The sequence below is a fragment of the Cyphomyrmex costatus genome, unplaced genomic scaffold (assembly GCF_001594065.2).
Source record: "Cyphomyrmex costatus isolate MS0001 unplaced genomic scaffold, Ccosl1.0 scaffold16, whole genome shotgun sequence".
NCBI lineage: Eukaryota > Metazoa > Arthropoda > Insecta > Hymenoptera > Formicidae > Cyphomyrmex > Cyphomyrmex costatus.
In genome coordinates, this window is record NW_017275609.1 from 766,135 (window position 1) to 785,594 (window position 19,460).

Sequence of the window (19,460 nt, forward strand, 5' to 3'; positions counted from 1 at the left end):
CTCCCCCTCCCCCCCTCTCTCTCTCTCTCTCTCTCTCTCTCTCTCTCTCTCTCTCTGTAACATTTTAAAACAGTCTGATACAAAAATGTCGAGGCTATGATCATTTTCAAATGGGAGAAATTTTAAAGTTATGAATGACGGAGCTAGAATTTTTTCACCAAGATATTTAAATTCTTGTAAATTGCGAGAAAATCACAAACATTCTCGCAAGAATTTATGAACGGTAGTGTATATATTTATTTATGACAAACCATGTAAATATTTAAATATACTATGTAATATTAAATATCTTATGCAATATTTAAATAATTGTTTTATATATAACTTTCAAGATAAACATTAAACTTAAAAGAATTACATATTTACCAATATAAATATCGTAAAAGTACTAACCCAAATGCATAAACATCAGAATCAACTGAATATGGTAACTTGTCCTGACCCCGATTTAACGGTTTTAATCGTCGAATAATCTCTGGTGCTAAGTAGCATAACCAACCTGGTGGTATATTCAATCGTTCTCCTTTCCTAAATGTTTATATGAATAAGCTTATGATAAAAGTTAAAATATAAATTATTCGGCAAGAATAAATATTATTCTGTAAAATATAATTTTACCTATTTCCATGGCACAATTTGGTAATGTTAAACAGACCGAAATCTGATATCACAACTTTTCCATTTTCTACAAATACATTCTTGCTTCTAAGATCTTTGTGAATTATATCACGAGAATGAAGATATTTCATTCCCTATAAAATAAAAATGTTTACAAGAATACACTATATGTATAATAGGATTTTTCAAATATTTTTAATTTTTCAATAAAATGTTTTAATAATTTCTTAATAAAATATTTTATTTATACATCTTTATCGTTATACTATTTTTAACGTATGTAAGTTTATGCAATTAACAATATTATTATAAGCATGTACAGATGACTTGTTTTAAAAAATTACTCTAATTTACACTAAAAAATTACTTCAATCAGAGTAGGAGTTTCTTATAATTTTTTGAATATTGAAAATAATACCATGAATAAAAAAATCCAACATATCAAGTTCTCAAGATGATTGAGATTTCATGTAAAAAAAAATGACTCAACAATATTTAACATTTTTTTGTAAAGTTAATATTATCTTGAAATTTCGATTAAAAATTATAAATATATTATTCATTTCCTACAAAATAAATCTTTTTATTTCAACATCTGACTTTTTTCATATTATGAAGGAGTTAAATACAGGGTTTTTCTAAGATAACAAATTTTTAACTTATCTGATCAGAATTTCAAGATAACATTAATAACCTTTTATACCGAAAAATGTTGAATAAGAGAACCATTTTTTGTACATTAAACCTCAATTATTTCGGGAATCTGCTAATTAAACTTGGCATCGTTTTCAGCATCTAAAAATTTATAAGAAACTTGTCTAATCCAAGGTAATTAAAAAAAATTTTTGTAAATTGTAAATATTTTTTAAATGTTTAAGTAATATTTATACACAATTTTTATATTTACCTGACATATCTGTTGAGCTATAGAATTAATTTGAGTCAAAGTAAATCTGTCTTTTCGTATATGAAGGCAAGTATAAAGTGATATGCCTCTAGACAAACTAGTCACTAGAGCCAATTGAGGAGGTTTTGTACAAACTCCTAAAAATAATATTATATTGTCGTGTCGAGCTATTCGGTATGTGGCGACCTGTAATAAATCAATAATAAGTCAAAAAATATATAATATTTGTTATATAATGTTAACTATAAAATATTCTTGATTATTAATAATTTCAGTATTTATAATTAACATAATTATATATCCTTACCTCTAATCTAAATGTTTCTAATGTCTTTTCATCTTCTGAATAATAACTCATATTTAAAATTTTAATTGCAGTATCCCCATGCCAGAAACCTCTATATACTGTAGCAAATCTTCCTTTTCCAATCAAATTTCTAACTTTTAATTCACTATATAAAATGTCCCACTCTTGCATCAATACCTATAACAATAAAAACATAAGTTTCAATTGGATATATTTTATATTTTTATCAAGCTATTAGTAAGATTAATACATACACTATTTTGTCGAGGCCAACGACATGGATTTTCAACTATTTCACTGTCAGAACTTAGAGATTCCTGAGAATTAGCTTTCTTTGATACCTCTGAATCCGAAGTATCATCCATATCATTTTTTCTTCTATTATCATTCGAAATCGCTGATTCAGATTTGTATCTCTTCTCATGAAACTTTCCTGATAATGCCTCCTTTTTAATCATTACATCTAGAAACAAAATAAATTATACATCAATATTCTAAGAATAAAGTTGCAAATTATAATAACAAAGGTTCTTTATTTACCTGGAAAATGAAACTGTCTTAGAAACGAATGTGTACTGTGGCTAACAGTAGTTGATAGCAATGCTGGACTAGAAGGTGTTGAGCGGTTATGGCTGAATGTATTTAAATTAGAATCGCCCTAATATATATATAAACATAAATAATCATTATATAAAAATTTTACAATTGTTATGCAATATAAAACATCAATACATTTACGTCGTTATATAAAAATCTAATTACATATTATTCATAATATTTTATAAAAATCACTAAAAATATATATTTAATTATAACGTACATGTACAGGTATATTCGTAGAAGATTGTGTGTATGACCGTCTTCTGTCTTTGCGATTTAAACGGGGTAATAAGTCTACATTATTCGAAGATGTCATGCCAGTCCTCTTTAATACAGGGGAAACATTCAACGAATCTAAAATAATTTATTTTTATAACTTACTTTTAAATGTTTGTTACTCTTGAAAAAACTTTAGTATAACTTCAAGAAAATGTGAAAAGAAAGCTTAGATAAGGATCAGCACTTTGTATTAAAGTAATGTTTTTACGCACGCTGTAAAGATTGTATAGATCGTTTAAAAGCTGCAACAAATTTTCGAGGTATGCCACAAGAAGAGGGTACTTTGGATAGACATTCTTGATGACACCTATATTTACATTCCTTGCATCTTAAAGTATTCATAAACACTGGTCTCTCACAATAGTCACATACTGTTAACATATTGAATGATTTGGTAAATCGATGAGTAATTGCGTGACTCATGCCGCGAGATGAACCAGGAGTAGATGGAGAGTTTGGCACTTGGAGACTCGTTCCTAAAAATAAAAAAAGACAAAATAATATTTTATTTATTCATAGGAGAATGTTAACAAGTTATCCTTTCTTATGCACCTGTTCCCTCAAGATTATCACTTTCTGGATTTGTAGTACAGATTGGAGGTGGTGGTGGTGATTTAAAATGTGATCTAACAAATGACTTAACGGGTGATTTAACAGGTGATTTTATAGGTGATTTAACAGGTGATTTAAGGTGATTTAAAGGTAATTCAACAGGTGATTTGATAGAGAGAGGTGATTTAATAGGTGATTTAATGGGACTATTGTTGCTTGATAAAGGACTTTCTTCTTTTCCAGAATCTGTTGTACCACAATCTACATTTTGTTCTGTTGGTAGATTTCTTCTTACAGGAGAATCGCTGTTTTTCTCTATAGAAGAATTATTTCTAAAACTAAAAATATATAGTATTAGTATATTGAAAAAATTAACGTTTTATTAAAATCAAATTTATAAAATTGTAAAATTTTAATTTTAAAATTAAAATTACATACAATCAAATTAATAGAAAGAGAATACATTACATACTATACTATTCTAAGTATTACCTAAATGATATATCATCATCAAATTGTATTATATTAGTAAGACGACGATTTGCCAATTGTGATTCGTGAGATTTTGACTTAGCTAACGGAAGCACTTCAGATTGTAATGGCTTCTTTTGTATACTAATCAAATGTTTTCTACATGGAGGAGGAGTTTTAACTTCTGGAGGCAAAGGTTTAACTTCTAGAGGCAGAGGTTTAACTTCTGAAGGCAGAGGTTTAACTTCTGGAGGCAGAGATTTAAGTTCTATAATAAAAAAAATTTATATATTTTTAGCAAATAAGTTATTTTAATATTAAATACGAAGACGTATGTATATCAAATATACCGGGTGATTGCGGATAAACGAAACAAACTTAAAGAGTTGGATCTTGATAAACTGAATAATCTTTGTCAAGTAACCCGTATCCGACAATATCTTCTTAAAATGCTAAGCATCAGTTTTTAATCTTGAATGCTGTTTGAATGCTTTTCTGTTCAAAATTAGATTACAACAAATCATATTTTTTAATTTTCCTTGATTTACTTTATTACAATAAATATTTGAAATGGTGATTTGCAATCTTACTATAAATAAAGAAAAGACTTTCAAAATGCGTTCTGTCCAAAATTTATAATTTTCAGAAAAGGAGAAAGAACACATTCACACAAAAAACTATGCACTTTATAAAAAATAACAGTATATTGATCAGTCAGATGTAACATATTAAACAAATTGCTGTAAACAATTGCTAAAAATGTTAATCAAATGCATTTTGTTTATCTCTAGTTAAAAAATATAATGTACTTCAAAATGTCTGTTTTTTTTTTAGTAGTAGTTTATAAATTGATGGTGAAAAAATACTTTCTGAATATTTCAGTAGCTTATAATAGAAATCTTTCAACACTGAACATTATGTCATGTAACTACACAAATTTTGGACAAAATGCATTTTGAAAATCTGCTCCTCAAATATAGTATCTATGATACATTGATCAACATACTCTCTGGAAAATTCCAGGAATATTACGAATCATATCAAATAAGGAATCTTGTTTTTGATCAGCTGACTTTCATTAGCTCTGACTTATGTTAGTTTTGTGTAGTTTTATATATTTCTTTAATGTGTGTCTCAAATACTATAAGTATTTGAATAAGTAAGATTGTTCTTTTAATCGAGTAAATAAAATCGTCACCCACGTTTGCAAATATTTATGCATCACCCATGACACGAGTGGCATGCAAATCAGTGTTTAAAAACTGCTTCACGCAATCTTTAAAATGTAACAAAACATAAGAGATAATTAAAGCATCTTTAGTTCACTTACCATATTCAAGATCTCTCTTTGGCAATGAAATACAGGGAGGATTACTTGAAAAAGAAGTTGATATTGCAGAAGCTGGTGCTAATACATCATTGTTGTTATTATGATATGGAATGCTACTCTCTGATGGAATGGAACACCGTGTAGTACGAGACAGAATTGACTTAGGACAAATTTCCTTACGTAAATTGTCCCAAGAATCCCAGTATAAATCTGAATCATTCTTTTCTGTACCTCCTCTTATCAAAAAATCTAAAACATAATAGTCAAATATACATGTGTTGTTTTGTTATTTATTTATACAAATAAAATTATTTTTTCTATAATATTAAATTTTATTTACCTGTGTATCGCCATAAAATGTCCATTGCTTTACAAAGCCTACGACATTCTTCCTTGTAGTATATACAATTTTCATTTAACATACCCTTTAATTCAAGTTCAGACTTCTCCTTCAGGGCCTCAATAGTATTAACTTTAGAACAAACCATCTAAAATATTATAATACAGAACATTAAAAAAACAAAATTAAAACTCAGTTTAATGTTATTAAATTTAAAAAAAAATTTACAAATTGAGATCTTCTTCAATGGACTCTTGTGGTTTCAAAAATAGTACAATCCTCAAAGGCGAATGAGAGTGCAGCGTTGATATTGGTACGCAAATTTAGTAAAACTTATTATTGAATAGAATTTCCAAGTTTCATTTATTCAATAATGAACAATATATAAACGTTTCGAATCATATAGATTCATCTTCAGTACATTACCATATTAAATATAATAAAACAAAATTTTATGAGACACGTCACATCGAATTGGCAGATAGGATGTTATAAAGTATTCTGTTGAAAAGTAAATTGTACCAATAATTATAAAATTCAATACAAAATTCATTATTAAATTCAAGTGACATACCTCACAAATCAACAAGAATCTCAGAACCATGAATAAAATATCCTATCTGCCAATTCGATGTGACGTGTCTCACAAAATTTTGTTTTATTATATTTAATATGGTAATGTACTGAAGATGAATCTATATGATTCGAAACGTTTATATATTGTTCATTATTGAATAAATGAAACTTGGAAATTCTATTCAATAATAAGTTTTACTAAATTTGCGTACCAATATCAACGCTGCACTCTCATTCGCTTTTGAGGATTGTACTATTTTTGTTATTAAATTTATTTTAAATAAGTAGAAATGACATATTAAATTTGTAAAAAATCATAAGAAATCGACTCATATCTATGTATATTGTTACCTGTATTGAGTCCTCAGTAAGACCAACTACTCTCAACCATTGTTCTAACAATGGATATTGTATCATGTCTGATGGTAATGAATCAGCCAATTTAGCCTTTGCCGCAAGTTGTTTGGAATATAACTTTATCAATTTTGCCTACAAAAATGTTTAACTGTATAAATATATACATCTAAATAGAACTTATTCAAGCTATTACAACTGTTGTGACATACGTACAATATATATATTCAATATTATTAAAAATCACTATAAAGATATGTAATTCATACACATATATTAATTTAAACTTTTGTTTATTTCCATGATTACGTATGTTTATTTAAAGAATACAAACACAATGTGTGTCAAGAATAAGTTATATCAAATATAACAATATAATTTTCAAACTATAAACTTTTACCACTAAACATTTTAATCATTACATTGTAATCTTAAACAAGTTTCGATTAATGCCATTATATCTTTCAATGGAATATCATAAATTTCTCAATTCCATACTGAAAGCAGCATATTTATTCAAAATAAGCATACAATGCTTAAACAGGACATTGCACATTTTATACTGGGAGTAAAGATTATGAGTGCTTTCCAGCAAGGACAGAATCAGACACTGTGTAACACAGAGAATCGTTTCATCCTCGTTTAACGTAGGCGAACAACAAGGATGCAATGATTCACTGTGTTAGACAGTATCTATTTGTGTCGTAGCTGGAAAGCAGCCTATGTATATCAAATGTCATATTGTAACTTTTCTAACCATAAATGTTTATCTTCTTAAATAATTTTAAAATTATATTCTTATAGATACTTATATATGTAAAATAAAAAATTGCAAATAAATTCCAAATAGTATTATCTATGTTCTCTTAACGAAGTTTTTCAATGGAATAATATCACAAATTTCTCATTTTTAGATTGGCAACGACAAGTAGGCATTCTCAAAAATAATGTAAACAAATGTTAAAAACAGCTGATGCTGTCGTATCACGAAGCACGGCGAGACCCAGTGGACGACATTTTTCGGTATTTTCATCAATGTAACGGAATCCAGATGTTTTCAAGGTTTTAAAGAAACAGCACGATCATAATTTGTTGACGATTGACAATGAGGTGTCGCGCCGGGACGCGATGAGCGTCTATCAACGTAAATGGACAGATCAATGATCTCGTGTGCAAGGTGTAGCCGCGGCCTACGAGGGCCCCCTCACCTCCATTTGCCGTATTTCTTTTTGAGTGAGCGGTGCATTAACGGAGCACTGAGACCGCAAATCATCAAGCTGATTAGCGGCCAAATTAATCATAGTTTGTGCGACGTCCATAGCACGTCGTATTTTCTCCACATTTCCATAGGCTGCCATTCCTCGCGCAACGGCCAACCTAATGTGTGGATTTTCATCGGTATGGGTTTTCACTTGACAGGCATAACGCCGACCACTCTTAATACCCCTGCCTCAATCGTTTATTGTTACCGATCCGTCGTATAACCAAACCTCTTATCAACATTGACAACCATCTTGGCCCGCTTTGGCTGCCTGTCGATGACGTCAATCGGAGCTGACGCCGCTGCCGGGCTGTCTGCGAACTTGACCGATCAGCACGTTCAAAATAGAAAAAATAAGGAATAAGAAATTTTAGCCTATCAGAAACTACATATGCCAATGTATCCGATTTCTAATAGATTTAAATTTCTTATTTCATATTCCTTCATTTGTGCTCATGCACACGGATCACGGGTGATCATAAAGCCGTAATCATACTAAAGATTCACGATTCTGACTTCCGATTCCCGACTCAGAAACCTCTAAAGTCCATTCTACAATGGGCAGCAGTAGAGTACCTATAATAGAGTATCGTCAAGAGGGGTAACGGCCTAGTGATGGGTCGCCGCCAATTCTGGACGCTTCGATGTGTTAGTGAATCTGGGTGCTTTCCAATTGATGACACAAGTCGACGCAAGTATCGTTCTATCTTTCTTGACATTTAGAGATTGACAAAGATAGAACGACACTTGTGTCGATTTGTGTCATCAATTGAAAAACACATTCTGTGAAATTGTTGTGAGCAACTATTTCATGATGTAGAAAACAAGCGCGCGCGTTATTGTGCTATTTTCGGCTGGCGCCCAGCAATGGCGTCCTTCCGGTCTTATGACGATACTCTATTATTTTCTTTTTCAGGCGCATACTTATGGAAACGCATGCGCGTGTGGCCACAAAGTATGAAAATGTGACCGCAGCGCATGCTCACATCTGTGTTACGTTTACAACTGTGTTACGTTTACGTGACCATGACATATATCCTAACCTCAATAATCATCAATAAGAAAGAGAGAGCAACTCAACGTCGAGCTAATAAATTTTATAATTAATTTTATTTATATAATTTACCTAAAATAATTGAGAAATGGCCGATGAAAAATCTGTAGTGCAAGAATTTAAATTGGATCCGGATTGCGAATTAAGGTTCGAAATGGAAAGCAAAAATGAAAAGGTTACATTGGAGGTAATAGGACATGATTTCTCATAGAGAATTTATTTCATTTATTACTAATTTAATTTTATTATTAGGTAACAAAATTTTGTTATTGCAGTTAAAAAATGGCTTGGCAGAAGTTTTTGGGACAGAATTAGTAAAAGGAAAAAAATATGAGTTTACTGCTGGTGCAAAAGTTGCAGTTTTTACTTGGCAGGGCTGTACTGTTGAATTAGTTGGGAAAACAGACGTCAGCTATGTAGCAAAGGAGACTCCTATGGGTCTGTATTTAAATTGTCATGCAGCAATGGAACGGATGAGAGAGACAGCAGAGAAAGATGATACTAGAGGTCCAATAACAATGATAGTAGGACCTTGTGATGTAGGAAAATCTACACTTTGTAGAATATTATTGAACTATGCTGTTAGAATGGGCAGAAGACCAATTTTTGTTGATCTTGATGTTGGTCAGGGACATATAGCGATTCCTGGCACTGTGGGTGCTTTATTGGTAGAACGACCATCCAATATAGTAGAAGGTTTCAGCCAGCAAGCTCCACTGGTCTTCCATTTTGGACACAAAACGCCACAAACCAATGTAACGCTGTATAACTTACTTGTAACACGTTTAGCAGAGGTCTGTTCAGATAGATTACAAGCTAACAAAAAAGCCAAAGCATCAGGGATTGTTATAAATACGTGCGGCTGGATCAAAGGAGATGGTTACAAATTGCTCACACATGCTGCTCAAGCATTTGAAGTGGATGCGATTCTTGTATTGGATCAGGAGAGACTCTACAATGAATTGGTGAGAGATATGCCAGACTTTGTGAAGGTAGTCTTTTTACCAAAGAGTGGTGGAGTTGTAGAGAGAAGCCAAGCACAAAGAAGTGAAGCAAGAGATCAGAGTGTTAGAGAATATTTCTATGGTTCAAGGACACCACTGTATCCACATAGTTTTGAGGTAAAATGGAACGAAGCTAGATTGTACAAAATTGGAGCTCCTGTTCTACCAGCATCTTGCATGCCATTGGGTATGAAGGCAGAAGACAACCTGACAAAATTGGTGGCTGTTACACCAGGACCCAGTTTACTGCATCATTTGCTATCTGTTTCCTTCGCCGATTCTCCTGAGGATGACGTCGTACAGACTAATGTAGCTGGATTTGTTTGTGTGTTAGTATACTATATTCAATAATCTGATATTTACCATTATTAACTCTCTACCTGTAATTTGGATCTTTTTTTGCAGAATCCAAGTTTATTTATCGTTTTAGACTTTTAAAAAATATATTAAAAAATTTAGGATTACTTTTTATCTTTATGACAAATATACCAAATAATTTTCTGAATTATTTTAGAAGGAGAAATTGTTCTTTATTTCGGAAAAATTCAAAAATAAAATTTTGCTAAAAAAAAAGATCCAGATTGAATGTAGACTAAGGGTTAATAATTGATATTATTTTTCTTATGAAGATATATTTATTATTTATAGGACTAACGTAGACGTCGAGAGGCAGACATTTACAGTACTTAGCCCGCAACCTAGACCATTACCGAATACAGTATTGTTATTGTCAGATATACAATTTATGGACAGCCATTAGATTTCAACTGTTTTTTATTATTATAAATGTGATATGAGTAAATAACAAAATAAAATATTTTTAATGAAATTGTAAATTTTTACCTGGCGCTTACGTAAAATTTAGAAGTTTAGGATGCAAAAGTATATCGTGTAATATTTTATGAATGTTTATATAAATATTTGTATCTATTTAATATTTTGAATCAAGAAATACAGAACAAGAAAATTTCAAATAGAATTTCCATGTTGTATGTACATAAATTATTTCCACTTTTTAATTTATCCTTTATACTTATATAGTATTAAAAAAAGTTAAATAATTATATGTTAAATATATAACATGTATGAACTTTGCAAACTCATTGTCCTATATATATAAAATTTTAAACTATTTTATATATGGTTCAATAACTGTTCATTCATTTTCATTTAAATCATAAATTTATTTTAATATTTACCCAATCAGCATACCATATTTAAAAAATATTTTTTAAATATTTATTTTATAATGTAAAATAGTTGTAAAAACATTGAATAAACTGCATTTAAAAAATGTTTCTTAAATATGGTATGCTAATTGGGTAATTATACAGACTGTAAGGTTCATTGTTTATAACTGTTCTTTAGATCTGTTCTTTATTCTTGCACTTTCTAAATTGGTGCATATGGTCAATGGTGCAATAAGTTGAAATGAAACAAATATATTTTACTTCAATTTATTACCGATGTTATCGCATTGATACACACATGTTTACAAGTAGAAAAGATGAGATAAGACTCATAGAACGTACAGTTTTATCAAGACGATAACGATGCTCACACGAATGACTTTTCCTCTCTCTCTGAGTTTAATGTCAATGTAGACGTTGCAGACAATGTTTCATTTCGATCGCGTGTGATTCCACGTGTTCCGCGTGGTGATACCACGCAGCCGCTTGTACCATAGGTTGCGAATAATCATCGGAGATACGATGGTGTCTCGTTGATCCTCGAGGAAGACTGAAAACTGCTTTTTGCTTGTGAAGTAATTTAATCGTCGGTGAGTGACTCAACACAGATAACCTCCAAACACATGTGACATTTCGTATAGAGCTTATTTACCTTGATTAGGGCCGATTGTTCCATCTTTCGGTTAAAGTTTACCTGTTAGGTAAATCTGACAATTCGCGCATGTGATTAGATAATCTTGCTACTTACCTGACAGGTAAAGAAAAGTGAAAGAAAATCAGAATATTTCATTTTGTGAAGATAGACTGACTGATTTAAAGACAAAAAATGGGATAACTGTCTAACCTCAAAAAGTTGAAGACGCTGTTGTTACTTTATAATCCAATAGAAACTTAAAAAAAAAGACATTTTGCGTGTTTGTTTGTTCAAACAATATAATATTCAAACTGCTTTTTACGATGATACACGAAAGAAACGTAAGATGAAGAGGCAATACATCTGTTAATATCTGCTGATTCGTTTGTCCTTTCCATCTACATTATATAGAATAAGGTTCAAAAGCAGATCTGCAGCAATTTTTATTAATCAGTGATTTATTATATTAACCACAAATTAATTATTTGAAAAGTATATATGTAAGATATATAGGTCATTTCGCTTTAGTTCAACTTTTTATATTTATACAAGAGTTCATTTTTTTCTTTAAAATGAAAAGGAAAAGAAAAGAATTATGCAAGAAGTTTAGTTAAAAAGAATAGGTTAAATATATGAAGATGGTCAGATATTGACCAATACATTTATATTGATTAATTTAAAAATATATGACTTTGCAAATAACATCCTGCGTATGTGGCTGTAAGCTCATTATATTTATGCCAAATATATGATTTTATAATTTATTAATTTTATTGATAAGCTAGATTATTGCTATACAAATCATTAGTACTTATTTTTTTATAGATTCTATTGAAATATATATCCAATAATGCTGCGTCGATTGCGTATTAAAGCTTTGGCTGCTGTGCCAGTTCGAAAAAAGCTTACGCAGAATTCAGCAGATTCTACTGAAACTAACAATGACATTGATAAGGAAAAGAAGGAAGAAAACATATCTAATATCAATGACACAGAACAAGAAACTACTAAAGATGTTACACAGGTAAAAGAACAGAAAGAGAAAGATGTAATTAAGACTGATACGTTCAAACAAAAAGAACAAAAAGAAAAAGATACATCCAGTACTGATATATCAACAGAAGAAAAACTAAAAGAGAAAGATATACCTAATATTGATGTACCAGGACAAAAAGCTGTCATAGATATTACAAAAGATGAAGAGGAAATTAAGAAAAAACAAGACAAAATCAATTTAAAAGAATCAGTTATAGATAAGGAGAAACTAGATTCCCAAGAATTATGTTCTCCACTCAAATCATACTCTCAAGAGTTACATGCTCAGGCAAAGTCAAACTCTCAAAAGTTGCATGTTCAAGCAAAGTCAAACTCTCAAGAGTTACATTCTCCAGTAAAGTCAAACTTTCAAAAGTTACATACTCAGGCAAAGTCAAATTTTCAAGAGTTACATACTCAAACGAAGTCAAACTCTCAAGTATTACCTGCTCAGGCAAAGCCAAACTGTCAAAAATCTCCATCTCCACTAAAATCAGACTCTCAAGAGTTACATTCTCCAGTAAAGTCAAACTTTCAAGAGGTACATACTGAAGCAAAGTCAAATTCTCAAGAGTTACATACTCACACAAAGTCAAACTCTCAAGAGTTCCATGCTCAGGCAAAATCAAATTCTCAAGAACCTTTGGCTACTGGATTCAAATTTGATAAAATTCAAACTGATCAATCAATTCAAAAAAATACTCTGCCATCAGACGTGTCTATAATAATAGATATAGGTAAGAAACATATAAAAAGAAAAATACATGAAAATATTTTATACCTTGATTACTATCGTATATCTATAACAATATTGTTTTTAAGATTTACATTATAATAATATAATTTCTTTATGATTATATATACTTTAATATTATATATTTTTCAGCCTCTCCTACAAAAGTAATACAGAATCGTCCATGTTTTATGAGACCTACACCAAGGTTGGACAGTGGTGGTAGAATAAGAAAGAACAGTATACAGGGAAGTGGTGCAAGCGCAAGTGAATCTGAAGATGAACACAGTAAGAGAGTGGCATCTGTAATCCCAAATCGCGTACGAAATGACTCTGTCTGCTCTGTACAAAGCAATAAGGAAACTAATGTCAGTGACAATCAAAACAATTCTCAGAAAATTAAAACAACGCAGAAAAGACGTACACTAGTTTCGGAATCGGCAAGAAAGCTGGCTGAAGCTAGAAGGGAGTTTTTACTAAAACACGAAAATAAAACACCTGATAGAAGTCAGTTGAAAATGTATGATTTGATATATTATAATCCCGTGACAAATCCTATGAAAAAATTGTCATCTGAACATAGAGCTAAATCAATAACTACATCACAATCACAGTAAGTATTGTATATTGAATTATAACGTTGAAATATAAAACATCTATATAAGAATTTTATTGATCTTATTTTTTATAGACCAATGGGAATATCGGAAGAGGAAGACGAAGATGATCCAGCGACAACATCCGCGCCACAAGTGAAAGTGGGTCCCGACGGTCAGTTGATAATAGACGAACAAAGTCTTGTGATAGAGCAAGCGGATGCGAGAAGAGAGGAAAAATTATTAGCGAGTGATATTACTATAGAAGATGATAATTTCCGCGGTGGTTTCTATAAAAGGCATAAGAGAAGCAAGGAATGGCCGAAATGGGAAACATTTAAATTTTATAGAGTTTTAAATGTAGTAGGTACGGATTTTTTATTGATGCAAACACTCTTTCCAAATAGAAGTAGACAAGAAATTAAACAAAAATATAAAAAAGAGGAAAGGGTTAATCGACAATTAGTTGAAAAAGCTCTCAAATATCATCAAGAATTTGATACTGATATGCTACAAGAGCAACTAGGTATGTTCCTTTATAGTTTTTCCTATTTTTAATATACGGTATAAACAAATCAATTATAAAACATGTTTTGCATTTAGAAATACTACAAAATCTGGAGAATATACAAAACACATCTAAAAAAGCACAAGAAAAAACTAAGAGTGGACAATCTTTGAGCAGGAGTCAAAGAAAACGCAAGCATCGTAAGTATAATATAATTTTAATTTTATAAAATAAATAAAATGATTTTTTATTTATAATATGACTTTATTATTTATTATTCGATAAATAATATAATAGATTTTTTGACAAATAGACTTGAGGAATTATGTTTTATATGAAGTATTGCATATATTTATGAGAAATTAATCCAAAACAAATGATTATAGGATTAGTAGCGAAAAGTATTGAAGAATGTGGATCACTATCTAATGATCTAGAAGCTGAAGATACTGTAGTATTTACAACAAACGATGAAATTGATACAGAAATTTGTAGTGATACAAATAATGTTCAGCAACAAATGGGAAAGAAAAAAACACGTAGGTCGAAAAAGCGTTCAGACGACAAATCCGAGAAATTTGATGATTATAGCACTTATACAGATGCTGATTCGGATAGCTCTGAAGAAATTTATCAACTCAGACCAACTAGATCCGGCAGACTGTCGAAGAAGATAAGAAAGTTACAAGCACCTGACTTAACTACACGTAACAGTGATATAGAGACAAAATTATCGGTGGATAACAAAATACCGTCACATGTAGCTGTAGAAGTTACAGAGTACGTAAATACACAAGTTACGAATAGCGAAAACATAGAAACTACTAGTTCCGACAATATTATGTCGATGATACCAAATATTAATCAAATGGAGCCAGGAGCCTTGGTAATAGTCTCAAAGGAATCTGCAGAGAATCCTGGAAATACTATTTTACAAGTTTATATGGTTGCCTCAAATATCGACTCTAATACAACAGTTACATCTAGTGTGGCGTCTGGGAATCAGTCATTGGAGCCTTTAACCAATCAACCGGAAAATACTGAACCGGTTGACATTGTGGATGATTCTAAAAAATGATCTTTTGCATTGCATTTAATTATAATCTAACTTTATAAAACTATATATTGTAAAATTACAAAAATCAGAATATTCCTTAATGGGATATTTAAATTTTGTTGTAAATTTATGTAAACTATATATAAGATAAATTTTTACTTTTTGACACACACACACACACGCACGCGCGTGTGATATACATACACACATATATACATATATATGGATATATTATGCATATATATATATACATATATATATATACATATATATGGATATATTATGCATATATATATATACACGCATACGCGCCACACACACAAATGTATAAACAAATTTTTTATACTAATTGCAAGCGAAATTATGTATAAAACATTTTCTACCTATAGATATAAGAGTTGTTTTGCGACAAATTGTAGAGATTGTATTAAGTATGATAAGGCTTAATCAATATGTGCAAATCAAGGGTTGTGTAATCTACTTTTTTAATTTTTCTTATCAGAAAGCGATAAAGCAGAATTTTTTATATGTCTATTTATTGTCAATTTGTGCATTAAATAATTTTTGTAGAGCGAGATGATGTATATATGAGAGATAAAAAATGTATTGTTCAGATGTCAACAATTCCCTGTTCTGAATATATAACTGAGTTTCATTCTGACCATAAAAATATCAAGGCTATATATATATAATTATTTACGTATAATTAGTATTGTTATATATAATACTATTGAGTAAATCGGTATGAAAATAATAAAGAAGAATCAATTCTCTTGCAAGAAAAATAATATTAGAATGTATGTAAGCACATTAACCGTGTACGAGTATGCAGTGGTTAAAGTATAATATTATGATAATTAGCACAAAATACTGCCATAAATATTTTTTGTATAATTGTATTAGCAAATATAATTTAAGTAACTTTAAAATAATATTAAAACTGCAAAATATATAAACGGCATGTAAAACATTAAACAATTGAAATACATTTATTTATTTTTGCAATAAAAATTGCTCGTATATGGAAAGTGATGGTTTTATGAATCTTCAATATCATAATTAGTAAAATATACTCTTTTATATTTAAAAGATTGTGTAAAATTTATTTCTGACATTTTTGCATATGAATTAAAATGTTTATTTTTGCTGCATCTGTGTGGTAGTAGTGATAATGATAATATATTTTTTGAGGTTGTCTTATTTTTTGAACTTAATTATTAATAGCATAATTCTATAGTATCACATGGAATCCATTTTGAGCTTTCCAAAGCATCCCACAAATTATAATCTTGTTCAATTATTTCTCTGTTTACCTTATCGATGTCAATAGGGATTGAATGTTCTATGAAAAAAAAAGATAAAATATTAAACTAGAATATTTAAAACTTGTAACGTGTGATACATATTTGTTTCCTTATAACATCATAGGATAAATAACATACCGATTAATTCTAATTCGTCCTCCTCAGGTTTTTGATCAGATACATAACTATTATAAGTATCTGACGTCGGTTCGCTTTCGTAGTAACCTTGTTGCCAAGCGCTGTAACTATTCCAGTATGATGATGTATCATAATAATTATATGCCTCTGAATTCATATTTGATGCTGGATATTCAGAAGTTGATTGTGGTGGTGTTGAACTAAAATCATTAATTTAAAATTAAGTGAAACAATAACACAGCGGTCTAAGCTGGATTATGGGTGCTTCTAAATAATTGTGTGTAAATTTATATACTACAGATGTAATTCTTCAATTGCGCGCCGAAAATTTTTCAGACTTGAAACGTAATACTAATAAAACTACCGCAGTAATATCATGAGTTAAATTGTTAGTATATAAATTTACAATATATAAATTCACACATAATTATTTAGAAGCATCCGCGATCCAGCTTAGACCACTGTGGCATTGTCTCATTCAGTTTGAAATTTAGCGATTCAATAAGAATTGATATTAATTAAAAATTTATAGATGATTCTTTCTCTGCACAATAATATTAAACGCAAATATTTTGTTCAGAATAATAGCAAAAAAGAATTTATTCTTTTTATAAATATATTATTTATACTTTTTAATGTGCAATTAAGACACACCCAGATATTTTGTTCCAAGGTCTAGGCACTGCATTGCAGATTTTCAAAGATTTTGTTCCAAGTCCTCTATAGCCATTCATAGTGATTAAACTGTTTTTCTGTTCTTCCTCGTTTGCAAACCTGACAAACCCATAGCCTTTGCTGAATCCAGAACTATCCAATATAACCTTAGCTGTTCTGATTGAGTTATATTTTGCAGCAAATGCCCTATATAAGGAATAATCGTCTACGTCTGTAGATAGATCGCCTACCCAAATACTGAATTCTCGCTCGGCGGCAGGTTTTCCTGTAGTGCTAGCGTGATTTAATCGGAATCGTACAGGCTATAAAATACATCAAGAAATATAACGTTCATTGACTCATTGCTAAAACAATACTAAAATTTAGGATTAGTATCTATTATAAAATTGTTATCTCTAGTATCATATATATCAAGAATTTTATATATATATAATTGAGAAAAATATTTCATTGACAGAAAAAGTTCCTAAAATTTTATATTTATAATGTTGCTGTAAGCAACACATATAGGTTCTTTTTTTTAATAAAAATTGCAACTATAATGAAATCAAGAAAAAACAAAGATATACACAAGATCGTTTTCTTCCAAGAAGCTAATTTGACTTGGATATTATTAATTGTTGCTTTTAGCAATATAAAAATAAAAATAACTGTTTCTTAAGTATACCATAAGATATTGAATTTATAAAGTTTATTACATGACGTACTAATACTTACAGGATTTGAACCAGGTATAACTTTACCATTCAACTTATGCATGGCATCAAGTGCCATTTCATCAGTTGGAAAATGTACAAAACAATATCCTGCAGGCTCACCAGTATATCGATTCCGCATAACTTTTACTGTTTGTGGTTGTTCGCCCATTTTATGAAATGCATTCATAATAAAGCTCTCTGTCATATATGGCTCCAACTACAATCAGATTAATTTTATTACTAACACTTGTATTGTGTAAAGTATTTGTGGACGAAAAAATAATTTATTCTTCTAATTAATTGAACAATTTACTTACGCCACCCATCCATAGTTGACACAATACCATCGGCCCTGACATTTTTGCTTATTATTACAATCTATTTTTTCTGATAGTTATTCAACTTTTCTGATCTAACTGAATTTTTCACACAATAGGATAAAATATTATAAGAATTATATCGTTTTAGTGCTATATATTTCTTTATCTTGAATGTATAACCAATTTTACACTGATATCAGATATTAAATGTATGTACGTATTATAACTTTTGTACGGGAAAGAATTAAATTATGTAAATTGTAAACTTATATATGTTACTCGCATTCAGAGAGAAACCTGAGAGCGGCCATACCGGCCTTTTTCACTTTTGATGATACAATTTTATCGGCGAGTCACAATTCACAAAAATGAACGTGGTACGTAGTTCCCGCAGTTCGAAAATGAACGTTGATGCCGCTAGTGTACAGGGGTGTAAAGTCACTAGATTTCTGTTTTAATCTAGTGACTTTAAACGAGATCATTAATGCCTGTTTCTACCAAAAGACGAAGAGCAAATTGAACCGAGATTAAAGTTAATCTGCATTGGTGGAAATGGGCATAAGTTAAGGTTGATTTATACTGGCCGTAAACTGTTAACTTATGCCGTAATCTATAAAAATTGACCAATCACAGTCGAATGAGAGGGGAATAATCGATTATAATTGGTCAATTTTTACAGATTACAGCATAAGTTAACAGATTACGGCCAGTATAATCCAACCTTTAATCGGCGTTGGTAAACAGTCGCCCTTCACTTTTTTTCCCATGCTTCGTGATATCTCGATTCAAGTTGATAGAAGATCGAATCGAATCGCATGTCTCAGAATCGATCGAAAAACCGGTTCTTGAGTGCGGAAAAGAGTCGATTCTCGATGCATTGAATCGAAATCTGGCATCCCTATTTTGCACCGTTGCCGCG

At 30.4% G+C, this 19,460-nt stretch overlaps 4 protein-coding genes across 4 annotated transcripts in view; 2 read left to right on the forward strand and 2 right to left on the reverse strand.

Moving 5' to 3' along the window:
* The window catches only part of ksr (kinase suppressor of ras), an 8,699-nt gene extending 877 nt beyond the window's left edge, over positions 1–7,822 (reverse strand). Inside the window, exons 1-14 of the mRNA XM_018536833.1 lie at positions 7,543–7,822; positions 6,332–6,469; positions 5,405–5,552; positions 5,065–5,313; positions 3,756–4,002; positions 3,264–3,601; positions 2,924–3,187; positions 2,653–2,786; positions 2,373–2,490; positions 2,087–2,295; positions 1,833–2,009; positions 1,526–1,711; positions 619–752; positions 394–528 (exon numbers count right to left, since the gene is read on the reverse strand). Coding sequence (XP_018392335.1) covers positions 394–528; positions 619–752; positions 1,526–1,711; positions 1,833–2,009; positions 2,087–2,295; positions 2,373–2,490; positions 2,653–2,786; positions 2,924–3,187; positions 3,264–3,601; positions 3,756–4,002; positions 5,065–5,313; positions 5,405–5,552; positions 6,332–6,469; positions 7,543–7,692 — 2,627 coding nt within the window. The 5' untranslated portion in view covers positions 7,693–7,822. The remainder of the gene's footprint in view (positions 1–393; positions 529–618; positions 753–1,525; positions 1,712–1,832; positions 2,010–2,086; positions 2,296–2,372; positions 2,491–2,652; positions 2,787–2,923; positions 3,188–3,263; positions 3,602–3,755; positions 4,003–5,064; positions 5,314–5,404; positions 5,553–6,331; positions 6,470–7,542) is intronic.
* Positions 7,823–8,670: 848 nt separating this feature from the next.
* cbc (protein CLP1 homolog) lies at positions 8,671–10,413 on the forward strand. Its single transcript, XM_018536837.1, has 3 exons — positions 8,671–8,836; positions 8,925–9,982; positions 10,302–10,413. Exons 1-3 carry the CDS (start codon positions 8,738–8,740, stop codon positions 10,411–10,413), a joined length of 1,269 nt encoding a protein of 422 aa, XP_018392339.1. The 5' UTR covers positions 8,671–8,737.
* Positions 10,414–11,366: 953 nt separating this feature from the next.
* On the forward strand, positions 11,367–15,454 carry Bdp1 (transcription factor TFIIIB component B'' homolog Bdp1). The gene is made up of 6 exons (XM_018536834.1): positions 11,367–11,433; positions 12,303–13,249; positions 13,399–13,858; positions 13,937–14,367; positions 14,445–14,549; positions 14,736–15,454. Exons 2-6 carry the CDS (start codon positions 12,328–12,330, stop codon positions 15,425–15,427), a joined length of 2,610 nt encoding a protein of 869 aa, XP_018392336.1. The 5' UTR covers positions 11,367–11,433; positions 12,303–12,327; the 3' UTR covers positions 15,428–15,454.
* A 1,079-nt stretch (positions 15,455–16,533) lies between these two features.
* On the reverse strand, positions 16,534–18,781 carry Secp43 (tRNA Selenocysteine associated protein). The gene is made up of 5 exons (XM_018536838.1): positions 18,539–18,781; positions 18,241–18,438; positions 17,503–17,825; positions 16,849–17,048; positions 16,534–16,748 (listed from the first exon to the last, which is right to left on the reverse strand). Exons 1-5 carry the CDS (start codon positions 18,578–18,580, stop codon positions 16,624–16,626), a joined length of 888 nt encoding a protein of 295 aa, XP_018392340.1. The 5' UTR covers positions 18,581–18,781; the 3' UTR covers positions 16,534–16,623.
* Positions 18,782–19,460: the final 679 nt, after the last annotated feature.

Bases quoted from the DNA above. Each gene is read 5' to 3' on its own strand.
- Secp43 (XM_018536838.1), bottom strand. From the start codon at position 18,580: ATGTCAGGGCCGATGGTATTGTGTCAACTATGGATGGGTGGC. The intron at 18,439-18,538 runs GTAAGTAAATTG...ATCTGATTGTAG, and splicing joins GTCAACTATGGATGGGTGGC to TTGGAGCCATATATGACAGA. The intron at 17,049-17,502 runs GTGTGTCTTAAT...TAATGATTTTAG, and splicing joins CCTTGGAACAAAATATCTGG to TTCAACACCACCACAATCAA.
- Bdp1 (XM_018536834.1), top strand. From the start codon at position 12,328: ATGCTGCGTCGATTGCGTATTAAAGCTTTGGCTGCTGTGCCAGTTCGA. The intron at 13,859-13,936 runs GTAAGTATTGTA...TATTTTTTATAG, and splicing joins ATAACTACATCACAATCACA to ACCAATGGGAATATCGGAAG. The intron at 14,550-14,735 runs GTAAGTATAATA...AAATGATTATAG, and splicing joins TCAAAGAAAACGCAAGCATC to GATTAGTAGCGAAAAGTATT.
- cbc (XM_018536837.1), top strand. From the start codon at position 8,738: ATGGCCGATGAAAAATCTGTAGTGCAAGAATTTAAATTGGATCCGGAT. The intron at 8,837-8,924 runs GTAATAGGACAT...TTGTTATTGCAG, and splicing joins ATGAAAAGGTTACATTGGAG to TTAAAAAATGGCTTGGCAGA. The intron at 9,983-10,301 runs GTTAGTATACTA...TATTATTTATAG, and splicing joins GTAGCTGGATTTGTTTGTGT to GACTAACGTAGACGTCGAGA.